Source organism: Symphodus melops (assembly GCF_947650265.1).
Source record: "Symphodus melops genome assembly, chromosome: 7".
Taxonomy (NCBI): Eukaryota; Metazoa; Chordata; class Actinopteri; order Labriformes; family Labridae; genus Symphodus; species Symphodus melops.
The window spans coordinates 19,820,897-19,846,687 of record NC_136697.1 but is presented as its reverse complement, the minus strand read 5'-3'; the positions used below and the strand labels follow the sequence as shown (position 1 = coordinate 19,846,687).

The 25,791-nt window shown below is 39.3% G+C and overlaps 2 protein-coding genes across 2 annotated transcripts; both read right to left on the bottom strand.

Moving 5' to 3' along the window:
- Positions 1–1,222: 1,222 nt before the first annotated feature.
- LOC306827268 (aquaporin-1-like) lies at positions 1,223–5,023 on the bottom strand. The gene is made up of 7 exons (XM_079348971.1): positions 4,865–5,023; positions 3,902–3,993; positions 3,572–3,641; positions 2,711–3,464; positions 2,467–2,625; positions 1,649–1,729; positions 1,223–1,573 (listed from the first exon to the last, which is right to left on the bottom strand). Exons 4-7 carry the CDS (start codon positions 3,413–3,415, stop codon positions 1,373–1,375), a joined length of 1,146 nt encoding a protein of 381 aa, XP_079205097.1. The 5' UTR covers positions 3,416–3,464; positions 3,572–3,641; positions 3,902–3,993; positions 4,865–5,023; the 3' UTR covers positions 1,223–1,372.
- A 5,679-nt stretch (positions 5,024–10,702) lies between these two features.
- On the bottom strand, positions 10,703–13,027 carry LOC306827269 (aquaporin FA-CHIP-like). Its single transcript, XM_079348972.1, has 4 exons — positions 12,600–13,027; positions 11,777–11,938; positions 11,465–11,545; positions 10,703–11,253 (listed from the first exon to the last, which is right to left on the bottom strand). The coding sequence occupies exons 1-4, from the start codon at positions 12,960–12,962 to the stop codon at positions 11,074–11,076; spliced, it is 786 nt and encodes a 261-aa protein (XP_079205098.1). The 5' UTR covers positions 12,963–13,027; the 3' UTR covers positions 10,703–11,073.
- Positions 13,028–25,791: the final 12,764 nt, after the last annotated feature.

The following is a 25,791-nucleotide window of genomic DNA, read 5'->3' as shown; positions in this document are numbered from 1 at the left end:
ACTCTCCCATGCCAAGTCAGGGAACAATCAAGCTCAACATGAGAGCCAAATCATTTGATGAAGGACAGTTTCAGACAAAATGACCGAGGGGCAACAAAAAGAGCATTGTCCATGTTGTTGAGGACAAACTTCAAAACAAGAGGCTAAACACAATGCTCTGACCTCGGAGGTTATGCACACAAAGGAAAGAGATTTGAGATTGGCCAAACGTCACATGACCGGCCTCTGAAATTCCATCATAAAAAAGCATGTGAAGAAGTGTCATGTCATATAAGTGAGATAAAGCCATCAGCAGCGCTATGCTCCATTCAGGAATTTATAAAACAAAGTAGGTTTATGGGGTTGCCGATCCACACAGCAGAGCAGAGCAATGTACCTCCTTTAAGGGAGGAAAGCGATGCGGTTTTGTGCAGGCTTTGCAGAAACTAGGACCTCTTTTATTTGCATGTGTTGCATTGAAGTTTGTGTTTTATACCAGAGGTATTTTCCATCTCCTGCAATAATTGGAGCGTGGACGTGGCAGTAAAACAAAACGTGCACCTTTATTTCCCCCACAGGACATTGTAAAATAATAAATTGGGACAGAGACATTTAGTTAATGATCATCTCACACAGAGCAGAATAATGGGACCATTCCACCAGAGGACATGCATCCTTACGCAGCGCTGATCCTGCCCCTGATTGGTTCTTAAGCCAACAATAACTTGCATCTACTTAAACGACCTTGGCTGATCTGCACTCAGACCACAGGGATCTGTTGAGAAATGTTGGGTTGTGAGAGTTTAAAGTCACTCGATGGTTATTCAATGATTAGCCCAGGGTGCAGAGGGATCATCAAATACCCATAAGTCATAAAACGGGATGTGAGAGGGGCTGTGTGCGTAGATTGAGAGGACATTCTTGTGACAAAGCCAAACAGGAAATATCGCCACATCTTGTCTGATTGCGCGTTTTCTGACGAAATCCTTTTATGTGCAATTACCTGATCCACATCCTTGTGTTGTTTCACTACACAGAGACTTTTGGGATTGTCGCCAAACACCTTGAATAGGATCATATTTTACACTGTGAAGTGATGCATTTGAAAGAAACTACTGTCAAGGTCAAGCAGATCTAAATATACATTGTGCTATATAAGTAAATACACAATGTATAGACGGATATGATGTCCTTACAATGACCTTTGAAATTTTGAAAAATCTTTTTGAGACAAAAGACATGAAACTGGATGAAAAGAAGGATTTATTTAGTTTTCAGTGGTATAAAAATAAACACAAAAAATGTCCTATATAATTAAAGCATATATTCAAAATTAATCGTTTTCAAAGATGCAATGACAGGTCGGAAAAGCTCAAAAGTGGCATGTTGTTCATTATTTTGGCCACTGACTCGGCTCCCGACTCGGCCCTGGGCTGCTGTTGCCTCCTTCAGTTAGGCCAACATAATTGTCATCTTCCTGACCATGAAGCAGGATGTTCCTGCGACTTCTCAGGGTGGTTGTTCGTGGATACAGCAGAAAGTCGTAGATAAGAGCCGCTGCAATGCCTCCACACATAGGCCCCAGCCAGTACACCTGGTATGAAAGCAGAAATCAGCTACATGACAAACTCAAATATGAAGTTAGAGGAGATTTTAGTGTTAACCTTACCCAGTGGTCTTTCATGGTACCATGTATTATAGCAGGTCCAAAAGAGCGAGCAGGATTGATGCCACATCCAGTTAACCTGATCTGTAATTGCAAAAGAGTACAAAATAACACCTTTTTAATAAAAATCCAACACTTTTTTTTTTTTATACACGTGAAGGCCACAATGGCACACATTGTTATCATTGGTTTCTTTGGACTTCTCCTGTGTTGTGTTTTGCGCAGGGCTGGGGGAAACATTTAGCATAATCCCTGCCATGGTTGCTTTGTATCGAAAAGTTCTTGAAGGCTGTCTCCCTTTCTTTAACTCTGGAAGTTGCCAGAAAAATACATAACTGACATTTAAAGTCAATTTGTTGTATATTGAACTTCAGCACTTGCACAGCCATCGCCAATTGCTTCCTGAACTCTTGGCATCAGTCACACAAGTGGCAAAAGGATTCAACAAGGCGGAGGAAAAAGGACTGCATTATAACCATCACTGCCAAAGAGGAAGATAGTATGTTCAAAGAGGAATAATGGTTCGTAGATAGACTCTTAACTGATCAGCCTTTCTTTTGAGTATTGTTCAAACTGTCTAAAATAAAAAATTCTCTGCAGTTTACTTTCTAATGAACAGTGCCTCTATTTGGCCCTCCCTAATTTACTTTTATCACATTTTTGGTCCCTCTTTACTTCCCTCAGTTTACATTTCACCGTCCTCTAGTGATTGTCTTGTCAACACATTCGTTTGTCTCCTGGAATCATTTTTCTCCAGCCTTGTCAAAAGATGCTTTCTCCAACACATATTTAGTAGAATTATAGGAATAGGATTCACTTACAGCAGCAAAGTGTCCAAGCCCCACTGACAGACCGATAGCCAGCGGTGCAGAGCCTGTAACATCCCTGCGTCGGTTATCAGTCACTGCTATCACACACAGGACAAGCTGAAGAGTGACAAGGAACTCAATGATGAAGCCTTGTGCTACAGGCACGGCAAGCTGCAAAAGAAACAAAACCCCATGATAAAAAAAGAAATACAGTATCTTTACTACGTTTTCTAGAGTCACAAGCATGACCTCTTACCGCGTTAACTCCAAGATTTTCGATGCTGACAATTCCATTCACAATGGCGCTAGCTGCAACTGCCCCGAGCATCTGAGCCAGTATGTAACCAACACATCTGAGAGCACTGATCTGGCAGCTGACCAACAGGCCAAGAGTGACTGCAGGGTTCAAGTGTGCCCCACTGACGTGCCCCAAACTCTGAGCTAATGTGGCAATAGCCAGAGCGAAGGCCAGCGAGACCTTCACCTCCTTAGCAGCAATGGAATTCTCGACACGGCCTACAACACTCAATAAACCAAAAAAGATGAAGAGCAACATGCCAACAAACTCTGCAGCCACAGCCCTCCAAAACGACCCACTTTTTATTTCTGTCATGTCTGCTGCAAAATGTGTCTGCAGTGTCAAACCAATAATTAGGTGGCTTTGGTATTTATAGTCAAGAGGTTTTGTGTGCAGAGGGGAGGAGAGAAGAGATGAAGCAGGAAGAATATATGCTGGGCCAATTGTCAGGTCACACATTTGAGCATTAGAAAGAAGATGGAACTCCTTATTTTGAAAAAGTGACTTTCGTACAAAAAAAGCAGTATAAAGAAATACTTTGCACTCAGACTGGAAGAGACAGAAGAGGCTCATGAATTTCATTTTCCGTTGTGGAGCCACAGCAGACAAAGACTCCTGTTCATTGGCTGAAGGACTCCTCTCTTGGTGCCAGCAGAAAATCATACAGAACAGCTGCCACTACTCCACCACTCATTGGACCGACCCAGTAAAGCTGAAGAACACTAATAACAGAATAGAATATAGGATAGCATTTAGGAATCATTTTCTTGTCCAAAACTGGAAAAATATTGGATTTTGAGTTCTAAAATCCATAAATACTGATACTCAAAGGACCCCTTCATGGCCCGAACGTCCGGGCCGGGTTGATTCCGCATCCTGTGTGGCTGATCTGAAATCCAGAGGAAAGGAAAACAACACTTGCCTTTCTGGCTATGCATCAGCAGATTACACACAGATTTGATTTACTGCCAGGTCATCCCAAGCCAATCCATTGTATCTGGCTCCAATGAGAAGGAGAGACCATTTTCCAAATTAGGAGAGGCGGAAATCGTTTTGATGTATATTTATATATACACACTCACTCCTACAAGGTCTCCCAGCCCTACTGACAGTCCACTCGCATAAGGTGCAAATCCATCTACATCACACCTTTTGTCGATGACAGCAAGAACACACAGGACAAGCTGAAGTGTGAGCAGGAATTCCACATTGAATCCCTGACCTGGGCTGATTCCATTTAGCTGTAAAAGAGGAGAAAACACTGTAGTTTACCTCTATGCTTCTTTTTTCTTCTATGGATGAACAGTTTATGATGATATGGGAATTATTCTACACTCACTTTTACATTACACAATCATTCAAAATATCAAATTTTTAAACTTACAATGATGCTTTACAAACACATCGTACGTCAAGTAGTTATTTTCCTGGCCACAGAATAAAGAAGCCCAAAAATATGACATTAAATTTATGATGCTAACAAAATCTATTAGCCGATGCTCTTAGAATTTAGCTGCCTGGCTGATTCTTTCTGCAGAAAATGCATTGCATAGACATATATCCTGATAAGAGGTCTGTCTTTGTTGCATGCAGCAAACATGGAGAGATAATTAAAATCTGACACAACACAAATTTGGGAATGTGAGTTTTTTTGTTTTTCCACAAAGAAAGTTGTCAGCCAATTCCCCAAATGTTGCTCAACCTGAGCAGTACACGTAGCTCATTAATGAGAACATTACTCAAGACATACATTGACCCCACCTTACCTTTTTAACACCGAGGGAATCTGTTGTTTAAGATTTGATACTGTACACAATGGCACTGCTGGCCACCGCTCCCAACATCTGAGCAGTTATGTAAAGAATAGCTCTCGTATGGCAGATGGCCAACATGCACAGGGTGATTTCAGGATTCAGGTGGGCTAACGTGACCTATACACTGAGCTAGTGTGGCAACTGGTAAGCCAAATGCTAAAGTGACTTTTATCTCCCGGTCAAGGTTAGAGTTATTTTTGCTCCCGATTGCTACTGAGAGGCCAATAAAGACAAAACTGGTCATTCCAAGAGCTCGGCCAGGATTGCCCTCCAAAATACCCACATTCTGATTTCTTACATGACTACCGGAAAAATGTCAGACTCAGGTCAACGAGGCAGATTTTTGGGCAGCCTGCTGACCAAAGATTGTCGCTCAGGCAGGGTTGTGGTTTCACCTGCCGCCAAGTTGAAAACATCAGTAACGTTGTGTATGTTTAAATAATCAGGCCTGATTAGAAGCAGCTGAGAGATACACGTGACCCCCATGTGTCCTGCTCTGTTAGTGCTTTTCCAGTTTAACAGAAGGCGGTGCTTCTTATCCACAACTCATTTAACACCATAACAACAAAAGAGGAAGTCAAATAGAAAACCTCGTCACATTTTGCACGTATGGTGTAACTCATGCTCAAGCCAAATGTAAATGTACATTTTTCATTATTACAGGTGTAATGTAATTTAAAGCAGGCTATCTTCCCAAATGTCAAACAAATTCAATGCATACTAACAGTATATAACCCCTTCCATATAGGTTGGCTTTCATCCTGATATTAAACGTATGACAGGCATCCATCTGATATGGGAAGGACACTCACTGCTCATTACATTAAGCAGCCCTTTGTGAATGGCATCTCTCTTTAAATCTTCTTCTTCTATTCTGAGCCTGTGTCACACAGAGCCGGCCACATTGAAGTGAAGAATATGGGACCTTTTGAATTTACAACAAAGACACCGGCCTCCGATTCTACTTTTTTTTTTTTTTTTCTGTGTGAATGAACAAAGAGGTCAAGAGGGCATGCTGTTTATAGCCTTCTTGTCAATTGTTATGAAAAAAGGATAAGACTGCAAAGAATCACCTTCAACTCTGGTGACACTCCAAAAGAAAGATCCCTCTTATTCTTTATCAGAGAAATGCTGCTTTAATGGCACAGCTACAGCAAATGTCTCCGATTATATAAAATCCAGATAATTTCTTTCTCTTTCCAAATTATAACACTGTTTAAATTCTCTGTTGAAGATTTGTTTGAGGCTTTTTGAAACATGTAAGGACATAGTATAGGGATATATTACAGTTTGGGCTTCATTGAAGTTTTAGTTAAGATACCTGAGCTGACTGATGATAACATAATTCAGAGGTTGTAGGATTTATTGTAAAAAGAAAGAGGAGTATTGTAATAAAATGGACACAATAAAAAGAAACGGATAAGAGAGATGAACTGAAAGTAAATATACGATTTCTAATCCTATGAGCCAGGGCAGCTTTCTGGACGCTGCAAATCTTTCCCATTTCATTTGTTGGATAAGAGCTTTCAGTACGTGCATGTCTGATAATGTCTCTGTGTTGTTCAGGATTTTTTTTAAGCCTTCCGCCCCTTCACACACACATAAGTTCTGAGTCTAATGGGGGGTTGGGGGTGTGTGCTCAGCTCAGATTTTCCTTTCAGAGAGTGAAGAGGTCAGAGCCTTGATGCAAAAACTTCAGCTTTGTACAAAGTGTACACTCAGGATGTCATCTATCCTGAATCAGTTAAGTAATTAAAAGGAAGCTCAGGGATCATCATGAGCTGCATTTATCAATCAGCAAATATAACACCAACAACAATGTGCAACAGGGATTGACGTGGAAAAAAAGAAAAAAACAAGAAAAGTCAACACTCAAAAGTTAAATGATGCATAAATGCTGCAAATCGAAGTTGAAGTTATTAAACTCCTGTAAATTACAGAATCTGTAGAAATAATTGTAATCATTTTCACACTTACAGATAGTAACAGATAGTGTAAACGAGCATGATTAAGAAAAAACATGTTTATGAGGCAGAGTTTGCAAGAAGGCTAAACTTTACATTGCAGTTGCGAGCCATAGACAGTAGGTGGATGACATGACAGCTCATTGAAATGAAGCCAAAATATTTGGAGCTACCCCTAATGACGGCTGCAGCTTTGGTCAATAGCCAGCCTCCTCTGTTTAAACTGATTAGACATGGGTCAAACTCTAAAATCTAAATACCTGTCAGATACATTTTATAGAACATGTTTTGTCTCATTAAAGTTAGTTCCCATCATGTTGATTGATTTCCATGTGTTATTTTTTTCTGTAAAGTGTCTGTTTATTTGTTATTGCTGTTAAAATGATGTAAAATATCATGATTGAAAGCTCCACTGACACATGTACTGTAGCTCCGGTTACTGTCCGCACCTGATTAGCAGAGGAGAGGAGAAATTACAGACACAAACACAAGACTCATTTAACTTTCTTTAACTGTGAGACTTTTTCTTTATATCAACTCAACAGTCTGTTATGCTGTGGAGTGTACAGACCTGAGGGATTTCTGCCGTTTTATCTGTAAGTAAAATGTGTATTTTGGTTCGCTGATGTGGGACGGCATTACAACGACTCCACAGGCCAATCCCTCCTGCACAGACTCTGGGTCAAAATGACTCCATTCATGTTAGCAGCTATTGGGGAGGGTGTTTTGGCTTCATTTGGCACCACCTTATCTATCTGAACTTTTCCATGTTCATATGCCAACTAGAGCTCTGAGGTCGAACAATCCATTGCTCCTTGATGTGCCCAAAACTTGGCTTAAAAGTAGGGCTGATTGAGCCTTCACAGTATAGATGCCCCGATGGCACAGCTCACCACCTGCACTCTTTAATGTTTAAAACAGAAACACAGTAGCTATGCCCATGTCCCCCCTCGCCCTCTTTTGTTCTGGCAGCACTCAAAGCCCCCATTTTTAGAGTGCTTCTTTGGGTTACAGAAGTTAACCTCCAACTTCCTTGGTAATAACCATTAGATGTGTTCCAGAGATCCAAGTCCATATTTGGAACTTAAAAATGTAACCTTAAAAAGATTGATTTGATTGAACACTGTGGAAGAAGTGACATTGGCGCTGTCCCAAAATCACTAATGTCAACTGAGAGCGCTGTAAGCAGGTTAAGAAAAAGGTCATATTTACATGCTTAAAGTGCCCATGAAATGAAAATACACCTGTTTAAATCCTGTCTTCCTGTAATAAATTCTAATTTATCTGCAGCTATCATCTGCCGAATACATTTCAATAAAGCATTATCTGAGTATTTTTGCATCATAACAACAGTATTTTCTCTTCATGTAGAACGTTTCAAATGTCTGATTACTCATTCTGCACTAAGGGACCTTTAATATTTTTTTCCCCCGTCCAATTAAAAAGCTTTGTCGAAGTATTGTTGATCTCTGTAGAACCATTTATCACAACTTAATGTTCTGCCTTCTTTGGTGTGATTGGTTCTAATCCTGTTAAAGTTGGAAATATGTCACACCCTGGATTCTCTCAAAGTCTGGCTCAATGGGGACTTTAAAGTAACATTGTAGAGAGTAGAAATACAATTTCACAAACTGCTGTGTGAAAAAGCTAACATAACTTATTATCTGCTGGTCAGGTAGAATGCTTTCAACTGACCAAATTCTTTCTGGTTTATGAGGATTTAATGTGCGTAAAAATGTTAGGAAAATGTCACCCACTCATCAGTGATGGTTCACACCTTCTGGCTTTTACATGTAAATAGGACACAAATGCTGTTTGCCATCTCGAGATATAAATAACATCCAGATGCAGGTGTTCTGAAGAAGCACTGAGAGGATTGTTATTGTGTTCTGGCCCTCAGAGATTATAGGATGAACACAGAATTCAACCATGCAGAAATGGGAACAAGTCAAGTATATAATCAATATGTACGCTTGTCTGTTAAGCAGAGTTAAACGGTACTTGAAACATCAAAGGCTTGTACCTCACTGTGGCTTAAAATAAATGAAAATCATATGTCGTGCAAAAACAGAAAGAGCAGCAAAAAAACACTGTGTTAAAAAAAGTCTGAGTTCTCATCATTTTCTCTCATAACTGAGTTTGAATGCTTATAAAACACTACAAAGTAGGTCAGTCTGACACACTTATAGAACAATATCATAAAGGCAGTAGTTTATCTTTTGGCCCATATGTTTGGGTAAAATGAAGAAATAAAGCCACAAAGAATTTGTTCCTGCACATATTTGATCAGCCACTGCAAAGTCTGTCCAGATTACATCATGTTGCTTTTTAACAAATGCCAAGCCAGATTCAACAATTTGGATGGATAACACTGAGTTTTTTAAATATCATTTTTGCTGCAGCACACTGCATTTTTACTCCTGCTTCCTCACCAGACTGGCTCCATTCAAAAAAAGAGAGGACTGCCGCTTTTTTCCATGCAAGGCTGGATCTTATAAATGATCCATCTGTTCCATGACCCATGACAGAATTATCCTTCTCATATTACATTTAAAGCCTTGCCACTTGAAGCAACAGCGCAGCAAAGAAGCCTGAAATAAATATGCAGGTGTTTTTCTGTAGTGTTTAGCGCCAATTACCGTTTCAGGAGAGACATCCAAGTGTTGCAATGAGGGTGACTTTGCTCTTAATTTCTACAAAATCTTTGCTGAATAAGGATATGTTTGTGGTCAAATTGAACACATCCATTGGCTCCCTCTCCTTTAGCTTAAACGCCCTACAAGTTTGCCTGTGGTCGGACCTTCAAAAACCCTATTTAGGACAAGTAATACTTAGCGTTTGCAATCTGAGCCAAAATGGGCCTTATACTTAACATAAAACTTTTGCTGAAATCAGTGAAAGGACAATTCATTAAAATCCCCAGGACGCCACTTCTTTCCAACCGAGGAGGAACTCTCATCAGCCTGGCAGGCTGCCATCTGGTGCTTTCTCTGATGAAAACATGAGCGAGGGCAGCTATCCATCAATCAGCAAAGACAGGTGGTAAGAAAAAAAACCAAGAAAGTTGTAAGAATGACTAAGTGCCCAATATTTGTAAGGTGTCACAGAGTTGACCGTGCTTTCTGTCTTTTCTCGTAACTTAAGTTGACACCAGTGGAAATTCCATATTCAGCGATGTCGGGTCTGAGCATTGATCTACTGTACATGCTGCTCAGGACCTGTCATTTTATGTTTCTATCCATTGCTATGCTTACCACACATGCATGTAATGTATGTCTTCCACAAAAACAACCCTCCTGACTCTACTGTAATGCACTTCACTTTGACATGAGCTTCTGACTCTGTAGCTGGTTCATAATGCTATAGTGAGTTGTCTTTTAACTGGTAAAAGCAATGTGAACATATATTGTGGTTTATCACTTGCCCCCTATGTGTTTTAGGATTGGTTTTTAAAATGTGATTTTCAACCTTTAAATCAATAAACATGGTCTAACTCCAATCTATCACTGAGACCTTTTAAAACCTTCTCTTTTATCGAGGACACTCAGATACAGACCAGTTGCTTCTGGCTGTCGGTCAAAGCTGAAGCTCAGGAGTGACCAAGCTTTTTCAGTTGCAGCTCCAAAGCAATGGAAGGCTCTGTCTTAACATGTTCAGCTGTCCCCCACACTGCCTATTTTTTAATCAGTGAATTCTTTGTCTTTAGGGCATGAAAGTTCCATCTTTAATCTTTTTTTTCTAAACGCTCCTTACTATTTTATGTCCATTCTTTTTTAAATTGGCCTCAGTGTTTAGTTAAGTTTTTTTTTGTTTTTAAATGTGCCACAAATCTTTAACAACAAAAAAAGATCTTAAAAAACGATCTGAAAAAAAACAAAACCAAAACAAACAAACAAAAAAACACCCAACATATTTGTTCTTTTGAACAAATGGCATCTAAAGATACAGGATGCTGCTATATTTTGGTCCAACCAGGAGAGACTAAAGTAAGAGTTTAAATGTATTCCTTTAACAGTTTAGAAAAAGATAAATGGGCTATGTCTTTGACAAATGGACTCTGTCATGATGACTTCATGCACTCGGAAAAGTAACAAGGTTGACTGCAGGATGGATACCCCCAACTATGAAGTGCTTAATGTGGCTACATAACAAGAAAACACATAAAGCAGGAGTTGTTAACAACAAGTGTTTTATTTACTTAAAAAAGTGAGAGACCTCTGGGGGGTGTACATACAATACGAAAAACAAAGTGACAGGCAGATAGAGTATACAAAAACATGGCTCATTATGGAATACTGATAAAGAAAATTCAAAACACTGCTCTCTTAAGATTCACACAACCTCGGCTCATTTGTTTAAGAGGCAGCTGGAAAGAAAGTGTTTGTGGAGTGAGTTAGAAAAAGACGTTAACAGACCCTCTACTGCAATCCTCAAGTATATTTAAAAATAGCACAAAACACTAAACAATATTCAAGAGCGTTTTTTCTTTTTACAATAGTATAAACATATTCAGTAGATCTAACTGACTGGGGCTGTGTTGTCACTATTTTGACGACATTTCCACAGTTGTAGTTTCGTTGCCTCCGTTGATGTCATAGTCGCCGACTGGGCCACTGACAAGGACCTTCACGCGCTCGGGGAAGTCATCAAATTTTGGAGACAGCAAAAAGTCGTAAATGAGGGCTGCTGCTACACCGCCACACATCGGCCCCACCCAGTACACCTGCAATGGATAACTTTGATCAATCTCTGGCCTTTGTTTTACAGATAAAAGGTCTGTCAATATTTCAGGCAAGCTAATGTAAAAACAATAGGAATCTTCTGGCTGATTAAATTGTGAGTCATCTGGCAGTTTATGTTTGTTATATTATTATTTAAGCGCCACATGTGATATGCATGCTGGAAAATGTGAGCCTCCCTTTCCCCTGACTTACCCAGTGGTTTGTGAAATCGCCCAGGATCAAAGCCGGACCAAAAGAGCGAGCGGGATTGATGCCACAGCCTGTGTAGCTGATCTGTAATCAGCAACAAAGAAGAAAACATAAGAGGATATCTTCAGCTACATGGTCTACTGGTTAAATAGAAAACTGGCAGGGCTGAGTGGGTACAGCCTTAAACAGTCTAAAAGCTTAAAATTCTATCCCTCCAAGAGCGCCAACATATCTGCTCTTTGTTTGCATTGCTCACATGTGCAGTGCATAATCTGAGATAAACATTGCACTGCTTTGGGTATAGTTACAACTTACTGCTGCCAAGTGTCCAAGGCAGACCGAGAGGCCAATGGCCAAGGGTGCTGAGCCGGTGACATCACGCCGCCTCTTATCAGTGACTGCAATGACACACAGCACCAACTGGAATGTTGCCAGGAGCTCGATGCCCACGCCTTGGCTGGGAGTGACACCATTGAGCTGCGAGAATCAAAAACAACAGTTTGTAAGTCGGTTAGATGGATGGTTTCCCATAACAACCACTTCCCATTTAGCTGCCACTGCTGGCTGCTGCTGGAATGCCATTCTTGATGGCTGACAGAAATTTGGCAGAGATCTCAAAGTGACAAATTACGTTTTTCATTTTTTATTCCTCCAAGAGCTGATCGTTGTTATCCTATCCACTGTTGTTATTCTCACTGTGTGGGTTGTACAGTTTACCCCTCAGAGAGCAGACATCATCCTGCTTTTTTTTTATTTATTTATTTTTTTTTTTACAGATATCAGTCATCTGACACAACACATGACAGATCATTTAAGAAAAAGTATTACATTGTCTGGGGAGGGGGTAGAACTTGTCAAAACAGCTGTGGAAAAAAATGTAAAAAAGTTGACATTGCATGTTTTTATTTGCAGATTCTCTCAGCTGTTGCTGTGTGGCGTGCTAAATGAATGTGTCATCACTTTTCAATATTCAGCCATATCAAAATGTCCAAAGAATAAAGCAAACACTGCCAAACATAGGGTCTAAATCCTTATAAATCCCAATGTTGTAGGTAAACTTTAGACCACAAAGGGGTTTTGAATACAGAATGCTGTAGTTCAGATGATCATGTGCAGTCAAATAAAAAGTTATACTTACAGAATTTAGACCCAGTGAATTATTGGTGCTTGGACGTGCTCCAAACATAATGCCACTGGCCAAAGCAGAACCCAGCATCTGGGCTATGATGTACATGACAGCCTTGAACACGCTGATCTGGCAACTGGCGAGCATCCCCAGGGTGACTGCAGGATTCAGGTGGGCCCCGCTGATGTGGCCTAAACTTTGAGCAAGTGTAGCGATGGCCAGTCCGAAGCCCAGAGCCACCTTCACCTCCTGGTCCGGGTTGGCGTTGTTGCCATTCCCAATAGCTGTAGCCAAGCTGAGGAAAATAAAAAGGGTCATGCCAACCAGTTCAGCCAGGATGGCCCTCCAGAAATCCTTGCTCTTGAACTCCCTCATATTGCTGGCAGTGGGGTTGTAGGTTTGAGCCGTGGAAAGTGTGTATACTCACAAACAACAGCGACAGGCAGCATATATAAGGCCCTGGCTGATAATGGTCAGTGGGCGGGCTTAAAAAAAAAACTGAAAGAGAGGGCCACACTGAATTAATGAGAAATCCAAAAGACTGGTCTCTTGCTTCCCTCCCTCTGCTCCCTCACCCCCCTCCTCCTTTCCCTGTCCTCCGGCCCCTCTCCCAGTACCTCCCTGTGCACTGGGAGCTGGTCTTTGGACTTCTGTTAGTAGTACACAACTGGGTTCAGAAATAGCTGTGTCTGAGGGAAAACTTTCCACCCATGTTAGAAATAAGGTTCAACTGCAGTCCTTTCTATCAGAAAGTAATCCTTCTTTAAAACCAGTGAAGTTGCAAACATTTAAAATGTATTATTTATCATATTGTGATTCAGATATATATATAATTTTTATTTTAGCACACTTATGTGTTTTACTCTAATGGACTTAATCACACCATGGATGACTGACAGCACATAAGGGAGAGTCAGAAAGAAGGCAGACAACTCCCAAATACTCATTTTAGGTCTCGCTCCTTCCCGACAACAGATTATTTTTGTTTACAAGAAAGAGCCCAAATGACGCTAGTTTAAAAATGGGAGACATTTCAGGTCTGAGCAACGCGTACCTGCTTACTAAGAGCATTCTTGCTAAATAATAACGACATGTGTTTAAGAGCATGGTAAAACATCAACTTTGGGAAATGAGCTGCCTGTTGCACCTGGCTCTCGATTTGGGGGGGGGGGGGGGGGGGGGGGGGGGGAGACAAACAGACACCAGGCTGCTGCAACTTCTGATGTTGCTTTTTACCTTTGGACTTTATTAATGTTTATGCGGGGTGACATTGAAACATTTTTTATCATGTTTAAGGATTACGAGTGTGTGTTCTCATACCGATAAAACTTATATGACTTGTGTAATACTCTGTGACTACCACAGCGCAGCACATTCAGTTGTGACTAATCCCATCATTGCAACACAGGATGTCTCCCGGTTTTTGAGCAGCGTCAAAGACAATGCAGGGAAAGTGTTAAGTCCTAAAGAAATGTATGATCTTTCAATTATTAACTGTTCCAGCTTGTAGCCTACTCTCTGCACTGTAGCTCTGGCACATTCCTGATGCTGAGTTACCGATTCAAAACTTTTAAGAATATCTTGCTTTCCAACGGCCCTCCTCAAACTAACTAATAACCTTCTTTAAGCAGCAGATAGAGGGGAGAGCACAAATTTAGTTCTTTTAAATCTTGATACTAGTAATCTCAACTTTTGATACCGTTGATCACACAATTTTAATTGATCGTCTAAATAACTTGGCAAAGCTTAAAGGATTCTGCACTTAGCTGGTGTTACTCTTATCTTTTAGGCCAAACCTTTGCGGTTATCATAGGCACCTACTCCTCAACCTTTAACATTTCCTGTGGTGTACTGCAACGTTCAGTTTGAGGTCCCATTTTGTCTGTCAGTTTTGTTTGATGACTAGAATTCTTAAGAATTGATGTCACCATGTTTTTAGTTTGAAGCGATTTCATAATATGTTGATGACTATCATTCATTTGGTTTTCTTAGTTTAAGTTTATTTTGCATAAATATATGTGTAACACCTACAGCACACATATTGTACTGCATTGTTCTGGAAGTAACACAGATTGTCAATAAGGAAACATTCACAAAAAGTGAAACATGTTGAAGTGAAACATTCACAAAAAACAAACAAAAACAACAACAACAGAACAACGGGAAAGTGGGTAAATTGATCATTCAATTGGAATTAAAAACATGACATTTTATATGAACTGCAGGTTGGGAGATGACATCTAAAACTAGATCTTTTAAATACGGTTTACATTGTCGGACTTCTCCACAATGAACAGCACAACAAATAAATAAAGTTTGACAGGAGATCCTCCTTCCTTGCCTCACTGTAAAAACAAGTGTACAGTGTCGTTTACTACACAAGTAGTATCATGAGCCAAATAAGAGAAATGTAGACCCAAACTCCACTCAGGATGTACATGTATGCTAGAAAAACTGTTTTTTTTTGTCGTTGAACAAACACACCGACAGGGTTTAAGGTTGTGGAGCATGGACAGCACAGAAATGCAGTGACCCGTGGAAATGTCTGTGACAGTGAGGAACTCATTTTACTAATTGCTCAAACTTATCTAATTACAGTTTGCTCACAAGGTATTTTGTGTCCAAAGGAAGAACATATTCACAGCAAAGCAAATATGACACTTGTGCACTGTTGTGTGCTCTATATTTATTTAAATTATTAATTAAACTTTAGCTGAGGCAACAAAAGAAACCTAGTGGCGAAGGTGGTACTTTTTTTTCCTTAGTAGACATATTGTTGGCCATGATAAAGAAAGGCCCTCACACTAGTGTAATTTAGCTGCACGTGTGTAACAGAAGACAGAGACAAAAGAGCAGAATGACTGATTGAATAAAGGCTGAGATTCATGAATTTCACACAACAAGAAATACCCCAAATACACACCCTCACACCACTGCAAAAACTGAAATCATCACTGGTTAAAGACTTCCTTCAAAGAATTCTATCCCCCAAGAGACAGTAACATTAGATAGCAAATCACTATCATGAGACTGTAGCTACTTAGCGGCTTTGGGTCAATGAGCTGCTGAGATGACCCAGACTGGATCATCTGTTATATAACCAGCATCTCAAAAACAGAGGATTCATTTAGTTAAGTCTCGGGTATCGAATATGAGAATCATATGTAATGGTTACACAGACACAAACAAATTCACAGATTCTCAGGCCTTTATTCGTTCATGAGTTAGTTGAAGTTCTCTATTTTGTATAATTGCTAAGTTTTTCCAATTCAATTAAAAAAAACGTTATTTGTCCCCAGGGGGTCCTTTTGAAAAGCAATGGAGCAAAACAACTGTACGTGTCCAGAAATTGTTAAGAGACAGGTAAAATTATGATACCTCTGGAACTTCCTCTGCGTCATTTTTATTTGTTTATAAAATACCCAAGGTGTAGTGTTTGGTGTGGCTGCTTAGGATAGGAAGCATAAGGACTGTCTAATGTCGCTTTAATAGTTTTTGGCTTATCTGACTTCCACAGTTGGAGTGTAATTAGCCAGTTATGAGGTGAAACTGTTTATTTTTGCAACAACCATCATAGGATATCCTCTTATTCTGCGTGTGTCTTGTGACAGAGAAACAGTAGTGAATTTTCATGCTTTTACACAACATGGATCAGCGATTTTGGCAGGATGTGAACTCCTTAAGGTCAATAGTGCAGATCTACTGTTAATTAAATCTATTTTTGTGTAACCGCTGCATAAAAAAAATGACTAATTCTCCTTCTCTATTTAAATGAATGTAAGGTGTTCTACAACTTTTTATTACAAATGATATTACTTACGCATGGATTTTTGTTAAGACGTATGCCTCTTACTGTTTGCTTACAAGTTTCTAACAGATAGTGTGCATCAAACCAGCCTCTGTAATAAAAAAAAAGAACCATCACTGAAGAGATCTAAAATGCCACTCTGTGCTTTTTCTTGACGCATGTAGGTCCACAAAAACAGCAGGGGGGGGCTTTTATTGGATGGATCAGTACCTCTCAACTGTTGCATGTGGCTCCTGGCTCATTGCTTATTTATTGCCATTGTAAAGCCCTTTGCCTGTGTCCCCCTCCGCTACAAAAACTATACAAAAAACATTTCTCAAAGGCCTGGTCGGGGTCTGTGATGCCATGACAACAACTCCAACATTATAGACCTCTTCCTGCTTTGGAGACAATATCCCTATAGTTTTACACACCTCTGTGGCGTAATTTACCACAAAGGACGTACCTTTAAAAAATCACAACAGGATTTTGGCACAGAGTAACAACTCAGTGAGACCAGGAAATCTACAATTTGGAATTCATCAATAGATTTGAACACTCCCAAGTAAACATCTGATAGTATTCTCAGTCATTTACAACAAAAAACATCACACATTTTATGATGACTTCACACTTTGTGGGACGACATTGTCCTGTTTACTGTGGTTATCTTCCAATAAAGATCTTTGTATTGCACCAGGTGACACTAAGATATACCGGTAGTCAGATTTTATGGCCAGCTGCCATTCTGGATACTTTGGGATAACATAAGCCTCTCTGGCATGAAAACAAGTTTATAAAAGAATAGAATAAAAAGAGTGCCAACAAGGATGGTCTTTGGACTGTCGGCGAGCTCATCCCTGGCTTTTATCCAAAATGATTAAAAGTACACAACCATTCCTAAACTCCACCTAATGGCAGATTAAACATGTCATGTGTATATTTACACTCCTTTACAACAACAAGGAACAAAACGTTCAAAGCAAGAGAAGAATAGATTTTTAGTGATTTAAAAGTTACTTTATCTGTCAGCACATCCCTGTAGCACTAAAATTCAAATATTTAATATCAGTATTATGACGCTTATCTCTTATGAGTAATGAAACAGTAAATCCTTGTAACCATAACACAACTGTATGTTTTCAAGAATGCGGGTACATAGATAACTAGGCACCAAACAGATTAAATCAAGAGTGGTATAATTTAAATTTAAAGTAACATAGCATGACTAACCCTTCATTCAGCTACTATCAGATAATGGCTAATGTTAGCATCCAGCCATTTAGTGGTTTCATCATTAGCTAAGAAGCTGAAAGCTATACATTTTAGTGTACAGTTTTATATTGTTTGATAATAGAACAAGAAAGGCTATTAGCTTGGAAACAACTTGTTACTTACTAGCTCATGCAATGTTAGCCTTCTTAATGTTTTCTTGTAGTATTTTATATTTATTAAGCATATCAAACAGAATTTTAGCTTCCCACCTTCAGTAATTTTACATTTACGTCTGTGTGAACATGGTTTGAATAGATGTTTGTTGTGAAAGTCAAAACAATGAGCTAAACAATGCTAAAACAGTCTGTGTAGCTAAGGGGAAGTGGAGGTTGTCGCTGTAAAAAAAACGTATTATACTGTATTTTATTTATACTGTATTATTTATGTATAAAGAAGACAAATTTAAAGCGGTTTGGGAAGACTTATGGCCTTATGGCACATTATTCGTTCTCATTTAGCCCCCCACCCCCATTACAGAGATTTAAGACACGTTTTTCTTAGTAATTGACTTAAACCGGGATGCACACTGCATGATACTCTAATGCTAACAATATATGGTTAGGTGTCAATTAACCTGACTTCTTTCCTTGCCAGTGAATTAATTGAACTATGATTTGCAATTGTGTGGACACATTTTAATGCGAAAATATCAATAGCCTATAATTAAAATAAGCTGATTTCTTTTAGTGTCATAACAGCAGCTGGTGCATGTCACCTGCTGAGGTGCTTGCAGTGAAATAGAGTTATGTTACGAGTGTGCTCTTTGTATTCCAAACAACACTTAGCCTACGGTTATTTATGATGCCCTGACAAAACCCACTGCTTGATGGTTTCTTGGCAAACATGTTTCACTTGGGAGGCAAGATATACACTGATATAAATGCTAGCAAGACCTCCCTGTGGTCGAAATGGACTCTCCATATACCTTGTGCAGTAAATCTAAGTGGTAAAAATATATTATAGCAACATTCATTCATTCTAATCATCTAAGTAACTCTAACATGCTTGGGATAAGAAGCAGGAGTAACTGGTGGTACCACTGCCTCAGCTGACACATTTCATGTTATTCAGGCAGAACAATTCAAATATTAACTTTGAGCATACCAGTCTGAGATTTACCGGAATACCCCAGAGGATGAAATTAAACTCTTATTACATATCCAGACAGGGAGCTTTCTAAAGAAATGGTAAACATACTATAATAACATGCATAAAAACACTTGATGCAAAGAAATGCACATTTTCTTGATATCTTTTCTTTGCTATAATGGACACATTTCTTTATTCCATTGGAGTTAGCATATCATCCAATGTAAGTGCAGAAATGTTATATCAGGCAGACATGATGTATTACATCGACAAACGCTGAAAATCACTGCATCTTGATGACACAACATTTCACCAACTACTAATGTGAGCAATAAATTAAAACTGTTATGCTTAACAAAGCTCCCAGAGATGTTGTAACAGAGGAACATCAGATACCAAAAATGTTTTCTATTTGCCTTTGTTGGCACAATAATTTGGGTTAAACATCAGCATTCCTGGAAATTTCTCTGACAGATTCTTGTGAAATATATAGTTAGTCACATTATAAACAAAGTATAAGATAAAAAAATATATGTATATTCATCTTCCCTTTTTTATGAAAACATGACGGGTGAGAATATTTGTCACTTCCCACATTGCGGTAAAAGTGCTTGTGTAAGCCATCATCCAACATTCCTCTGAAGTGTTTGGGACTGCACATGAGGGTGGAGACTTGCTGTAATAGCAAATTGGCCATTTGGACTTTGTGGCGAAGGCCCTTTCTTTTGTTTCCACAACATTTATTTCAGTAATAACAGTCAAAAAATGCTTGATGTATATTGAAGGTAAATCAATGGACAACAAGGAGTTACAAATACATAAAGACTTATCACAACAAGTAAAGACTTACCACAACAAGTTTTACCATCCCATCCAAATCATTTTGGTATCATACTATCATTATGGGGCATAAGGTACATGCAGTCCCTTAATACAGTAAAACGTTTGATAATAAAGTGAAATCTTTTTCTTGATCCTCTGGTATCATCTTTGTGTGGCGGGAGCTCTGTAGCTCACTGTCCGGCCTTCATAAGGGTGTCGTAGGACTACTTGGACAAAACTAGGAAGATTCCTATACTTTACAACCGCAGTGATGTCCTAGCTTTTGCTGCCCATCGTGCAGACATGGTTGGGTTGTGGGGGTTGATAGGGGCCAATTGATAGGGTTGGTAGTATTGGTATCACATCCTGCCAATCAGCCTACAGCTCTCTTGAAGACGTTGTTTTGGTTGTGGTGGCAACTGAGGGCCATGTGATTGTGGTAGGTTATGTTTCTTAATAGTACGGCATAAGGGCATAATTGAGTTGAAGGGTTTCTTGACTGAGCCCTATCAGGGTTGAATTTATTTCAAATTTCCAGCATATTATATACAATATGTCTCTGGGCCTGTGGGAATCTTGACGTAAGGGTTACAAAGATAACCCAAGCCATCACAGCAGTTGATCTAAGTGATCTCAATACTGATAGAATGGTTTGAAAATGTTTGGTCAAAGATATTCACAGAAAAGGGCCAGATCAACCAGACCAAAATGCTACAGCTGTATGAAGAGGCTCAATACAGAACTAAACGAAACTTCCTGAAAAACATTGAGCCATCTGATTTCACAAATATTTGACATTTTATAGGGCTTATCTGAATGATAAGCTCTTACAGTGTGAAGAGTTTCAAGGCCTTGAGTAAAGAGGGGTCACACAGTTCAATATTACTGTACGTGAAGTATATTTGTTCATTGCTGAATGTGTGAACGCACAAGAGTGTGTGTGTGGGTGTGTATGGGTGTGTAAGGCCATCTGTTTAAATACTGAGAAGGGAAACAATGAAACTAAATTAAACCATCCTAAGAGACAATCATTGGGTGGCCAGGAATAATGTTAGACTTCCTAATCATATAGCATTATTATACCACACGTGCACTGTAGATGAGTGAGACCCTGTACACAAATGCATCAGCATATGATTCCTGGCAGATGTACTTCAGGCCAAGATTTTAGAGTTCAGTGGATGAAAAATGGATTAAAGTATGGTTAGCAATCATTTAGGATGTGTCCTCAAATATTTTTAATTTCACAGAGTGTCAGAAGCACGGTCCCACCCAACACAAAGGTTCCATAAATTTGTTCTCGCCGCTCCAGAGTCGAAAACAAAATGTTTTTATGTATCAGTAAGAGATGATGAAACTGTAATTAAGCAAGAGGCAACACGATTCACACTCAGCGACTCTGTGGTTTTACTGAGAGATAGAGTACAGTTAGAAATGTACTCGATTTATCAGATTACAGATCAATATTTGATACTAATTTAAACATTTTCACTGTGGGAGGGTATGCACAACCATAGTATCATGCCATTGTATGAATCAATCTGCTGATCTCACACATCTTTGTTTCTTAGTTTGGTGTCTTCCTAAATGTAGCCTACCTCTCCACAAAGGTGCCTTATGGCTCTTAATCCTTAGTATGAAGTTTCTATAGTCCACTGATTTGACATCTGAATTATTCATTGTTGTTTGTGGTCTGAAAGTGGAACTTTGCAGTCTTTTTCAGACTCCAGATAAATTAGTCCTCACACCTGCATCAGATTCTAGATGTGTCTTTTACACTCTCTCCCCAGATAAACAGGTGACAGGCCAAGCCAAGTCATCACCAACATCTAAGCCCATGCCACCTAAATTGCTTCACATGGTGCTTGGATTCATTTTGTCATACTAATAAGTTCTCTGTCAACCAGGTTAAGGAATGTTGACCACTGTGTAACATCTCATTAATAGAGATATGAACATTCATTGCTGAGAAACCATGATCTAGAAGGATAAAATAGCTAATTGGATAAGCATGAATTTATCGATGACAAAAATAAACTGGGGGAATTTACACAGCTGTAAAACAACCATCTTACTTACTGGAGGAGGCATTTTTGCTTAAAAACAAGTTTGTTGGGGGCGCTGGTGGCTCAGTGGTTACACACGCCCAATGTATGGAGGCTGTAGTCCACCAAGTTGATGAATCCAACCAACCCCCCCCCCCCCCCCCCCCCCCCAAAAAAAAACCAACCAAACAAACAAACAAACACAAAAACAGATTTCTTAAATGAGTAAAGAGAAAAGGTTTATCAAGGACACTATACCGTGTGTGGGTCAAAGGGACCAATATGAAAAAAACGTACCTTTAAGGCAACACACAATGAAGAGGGTATATGTATAGCTTCTAAAAGAACCAGAGATCTCCACAGATTACGGGTTGGCACACAGCCCCATATTCAAACAAATCCAGGGCTATATGATGAGGAGTCCCACCTTGATGCCCTCAGACAGGATGTGAAGCTGGTTTCACCTATTAGCAAGAGCTGGTTACAAGGAAACAACAACAGAAGGAATGGCTATCAGCAGAGAGCATGCAGAAAAGTGAAACACGACAAAAGAGAAAGGAAGCAGTGAACAAACAGGCATAGGACCAGTGACAGCATCAGCACAGGCCGAGTATAGACGCCCAGAAGGAGGAATTCTGAGAAGAGAGGGGACAAAACACACGTCATTTAGAGTATAAGAATAAAAATATAACACTACATATAATTGAATTTTCCTTCGCAATGGAGAGCTTTACTTAAAGGAGAAACTGTTAATTTGCACTAGATTCACTGCAGGAAAAATGGACTCCAACATTGACCAAGTGGTGTGGTGAAAACAGAGTAGTGACACAAATTCTGCATTTACCTTATTCAAGGCAACCTTCGGTCAGGGTTATTATACGCAGGCATCCGATGCCTGTTGTTGCATTCCACTATGATACAAGGTATCGCCTCTTGTCCATTTTTCTTATCTTATCTTAGTTATCTTCTTATCTTAAATGAGGCTACGGAGCTGAATACCAATTTTACCCTGTAAAGAGGGAAATTAGTTCATGTTAAGAAAAAAGAACCAAAATATCAACAAAAAGGACACATGAACTACTTATCATTTACTAATACGCTCATGTCATCATTGGGGTAAATGTTTTAATGTTTTCAAAATTGAAGAAGACTGGACTGTAGGTCTTGATGGAGTTTTCACTTCGTTCTGGTAAACAGAATACAATACCTCTGCAAGACCCTCTGAATAAATGGACTTTACCAACCCTATTATTAGAGAGTAAAAATAATTGGGATACAGATGTGTCGAATGTCACATCGTAACAGCAAGAGGATTTCTCTATGTTCCCGATGAAGGCACCAGATTTTATCCACTCCATGCAAAATGAAAGCAAATCTGTAGAATAGGGTGCTGCTTTAGCTGTGACATTTGCAGTTTTTTTCAAAAATGAAAAAAAATATTGAAAGACTGTGTCTCAATGTCTTATCTTAAAAAAACAGACTAAACAGAGGAAATATTGCTATTTGGATGAAAAATGAACTGCTTCGAGATGGCAAAATCTGTCATACTGGACGCAAAATTAAACTTAGCCGGCTGTTTACACACAGACAGTACAATATGTGTTAACCCAAATGGCCAAATCTATTACTCATACTTCAATCCAAAGATTCCTTGAAGTCACAGAGCTCTAAGATTTACTTAACATTTATATGAATGATAATGGGCTATTTTTGTGCATCTTTGAAGAGAATCAAAGGTTTAAGAATATCGTTGAATATGCATTGTTTAAACCCAATACATTTATGACAATAAATCTGACAAACTCAGCCTATGTCTTCTACTTCAGACCTACAAAGAAAATCCTGCCTGCTGGGAAATGAGAAAGCACCCCTCTTTCCCTTCCCATGTCAACCTTCTCTTTTAGAAATCCTGTCTCTGTGAGAGTCATTGGTTAAAGATGTCAAAGTCTTTGATGTGGTAAAAAATCAGTTGGAAGAACAATATGGGGTAAAGCTGGCCAACTGGTGTGTCGGACAATGTCCCATGAAGTCCAAAGTCTCTTTGTAATGATCAATGACATTATTTTAGAATAGAAGCTCCTGGGTGAGGAAGGGAGTCACGTTATTGATTCAGGTTCCTCTGAGTGGCCTTGAGGTCAGAGGATCCGTCCTTGAACCACAAAGAGAAAAAGTAGATGCAGTGTGTTAATAAGAGTGCTCCAGTGGCTTTAAACAAGGCACTGCATTTCTTCTCGTTCCTGGCCTAACGTGAGTGCAAAGTTCCCCTTAAGGGATTAATAAAATATTTCAGCAGGCTATTATTTCAAGTGACCTTATTGTATTTTCTCATTATCAAAAAACAAAAACATACACGTGCCATTCTGCTAGGGGACATATTCTTTTTGAAGTAAAGTCAATTCTATTTGTACAGCACATTTAAAAACAGTTTCAGCTGACCAAAGTACTTTACAAACAATGCATTAAAAAAACTCTGTATTAGCCAATACTTTAACATTGCTATGTATATGTATATGTATGTATGTATGTATGTATGTATGTATGTATGTGTGTGTGTGTGTGTGTGTGTGTGTGTGTGTGTGTGTATATATATATATATACACACATTTGTACATTGTAAAAATGTAAACTTTAAAGTTTGATTAAACAATAATAAAAAATTAAATATTATATTTGCAAGAACAGTACACTTAAATATGATGACAAAATAATGTAATCATTTGTGTTGTGACGATTTAATAATAATTTAGAGATAATTTATTGTGAGGTATAGGTTCTTAAAGTGATAACTTTCAGCATGTATTCATTTGATCTTTCAACTCTTATGCAACATGTTCTTTTTCACCAAATGACCCAACCAGGCAATTATGCTCTCTGTGTACTCCTCCCAAAACCACAGACAGACAATAATATCAGACTGTGAGTGTTTCCTAGATGCCTGAATGTCAGCTCTAAATCTTAAAAGCATTGTGTGTGCAGCGGTGGAAATCGGCTTGAGCTGATTATCAGTGGGAGGTTCACCGGGAACTGTAGCAGGAGTTCACGGGTGGCAACAGGGCAGGTGTTGGCTCCAAAGCCACAGGATCTTCTCACACAGTGCAGCTCCCCAGGGTGCAAAAATGACTCTCCTTTCTCCTATTCTGTAGTAGCTACTGCCTTATTAAGGGAAGGAAATAATCTGGAAGCTGCTTCCCTGCATTGTGTACTATTGTTCCCCCTAGTGAGAGGAGGCTGAATTGGTAAGCAGGAGGAAGATAATGCTAGAGGGTAGCTTGGGATATGTTTGTTTGTGTTTTAAGGTACATCAGTGATTTTGACTCAGGAAACAAACACAGGAACCAATGAGATTAGGGAGAAGCTGGTAGGAAGTAAAAACTAATGAAAATACAAATCAAATGTTGCCACAAAAGACAGCCTACTTCTTGCTCCTTGAAAAAAAAGGCAGGATGAATGTTTATCCTCCTACCATAGCAGAATATCCCTGCAACAACCTGCAATTTATTTAACAGCTGAGTTGTGTCGCTGCATAGTAAGAAGCCTGTCCATTCACTTCCGTTGGCAAACAATCTTGCCAAAAGACACACCATGCCAGCATGGTTAGAGGAACAGAGGATGTCCTTTTCCATGTCTTGGACAGCCACAGATATCATTCTGGTTTATGACAAAGTTGACACTTTTAGCCAACACTGATCTATCGAGACTTCCTGAGCACATAGTTCTTCTGTTCTATCACTCAATCCTCTTTTAAAAGCAAGTGAGAGAACACACGGATGACTTCATATTGTATTGTTTGTGCAAGGTCATTAGCCGAGTGCTTGATTTTGCAAAGATGTTTGGGGGGTGTGTTGAAAGGCTGAGCATTTAAAGCTCAATTCTGATTCTATGCTTATTGAAATCCCGGGCTGCTGTTCAGCTTCCCATGCCAAGACCTTGATACAATACAGACTTGTAACCTGACCAACACTTCCCCCTGAAAGCTAAACAGTTAAGTAAATCATGTTCCATCAGGCACAGTGCATTAAAGGGGCTTCTCTCTTGGGAAAGGGCCTCCTTTTTGAGCTTTATGTGTCTGAACAGTGTCTGAACACCCTATTTTTAAACAAGTGGTACTTTTAAAAATCATCCTAAAGCCTTTGCTGATACTTATCACCTCGCCAAGCCTTATATCTAGTGCCCTCTCGTTATTTCT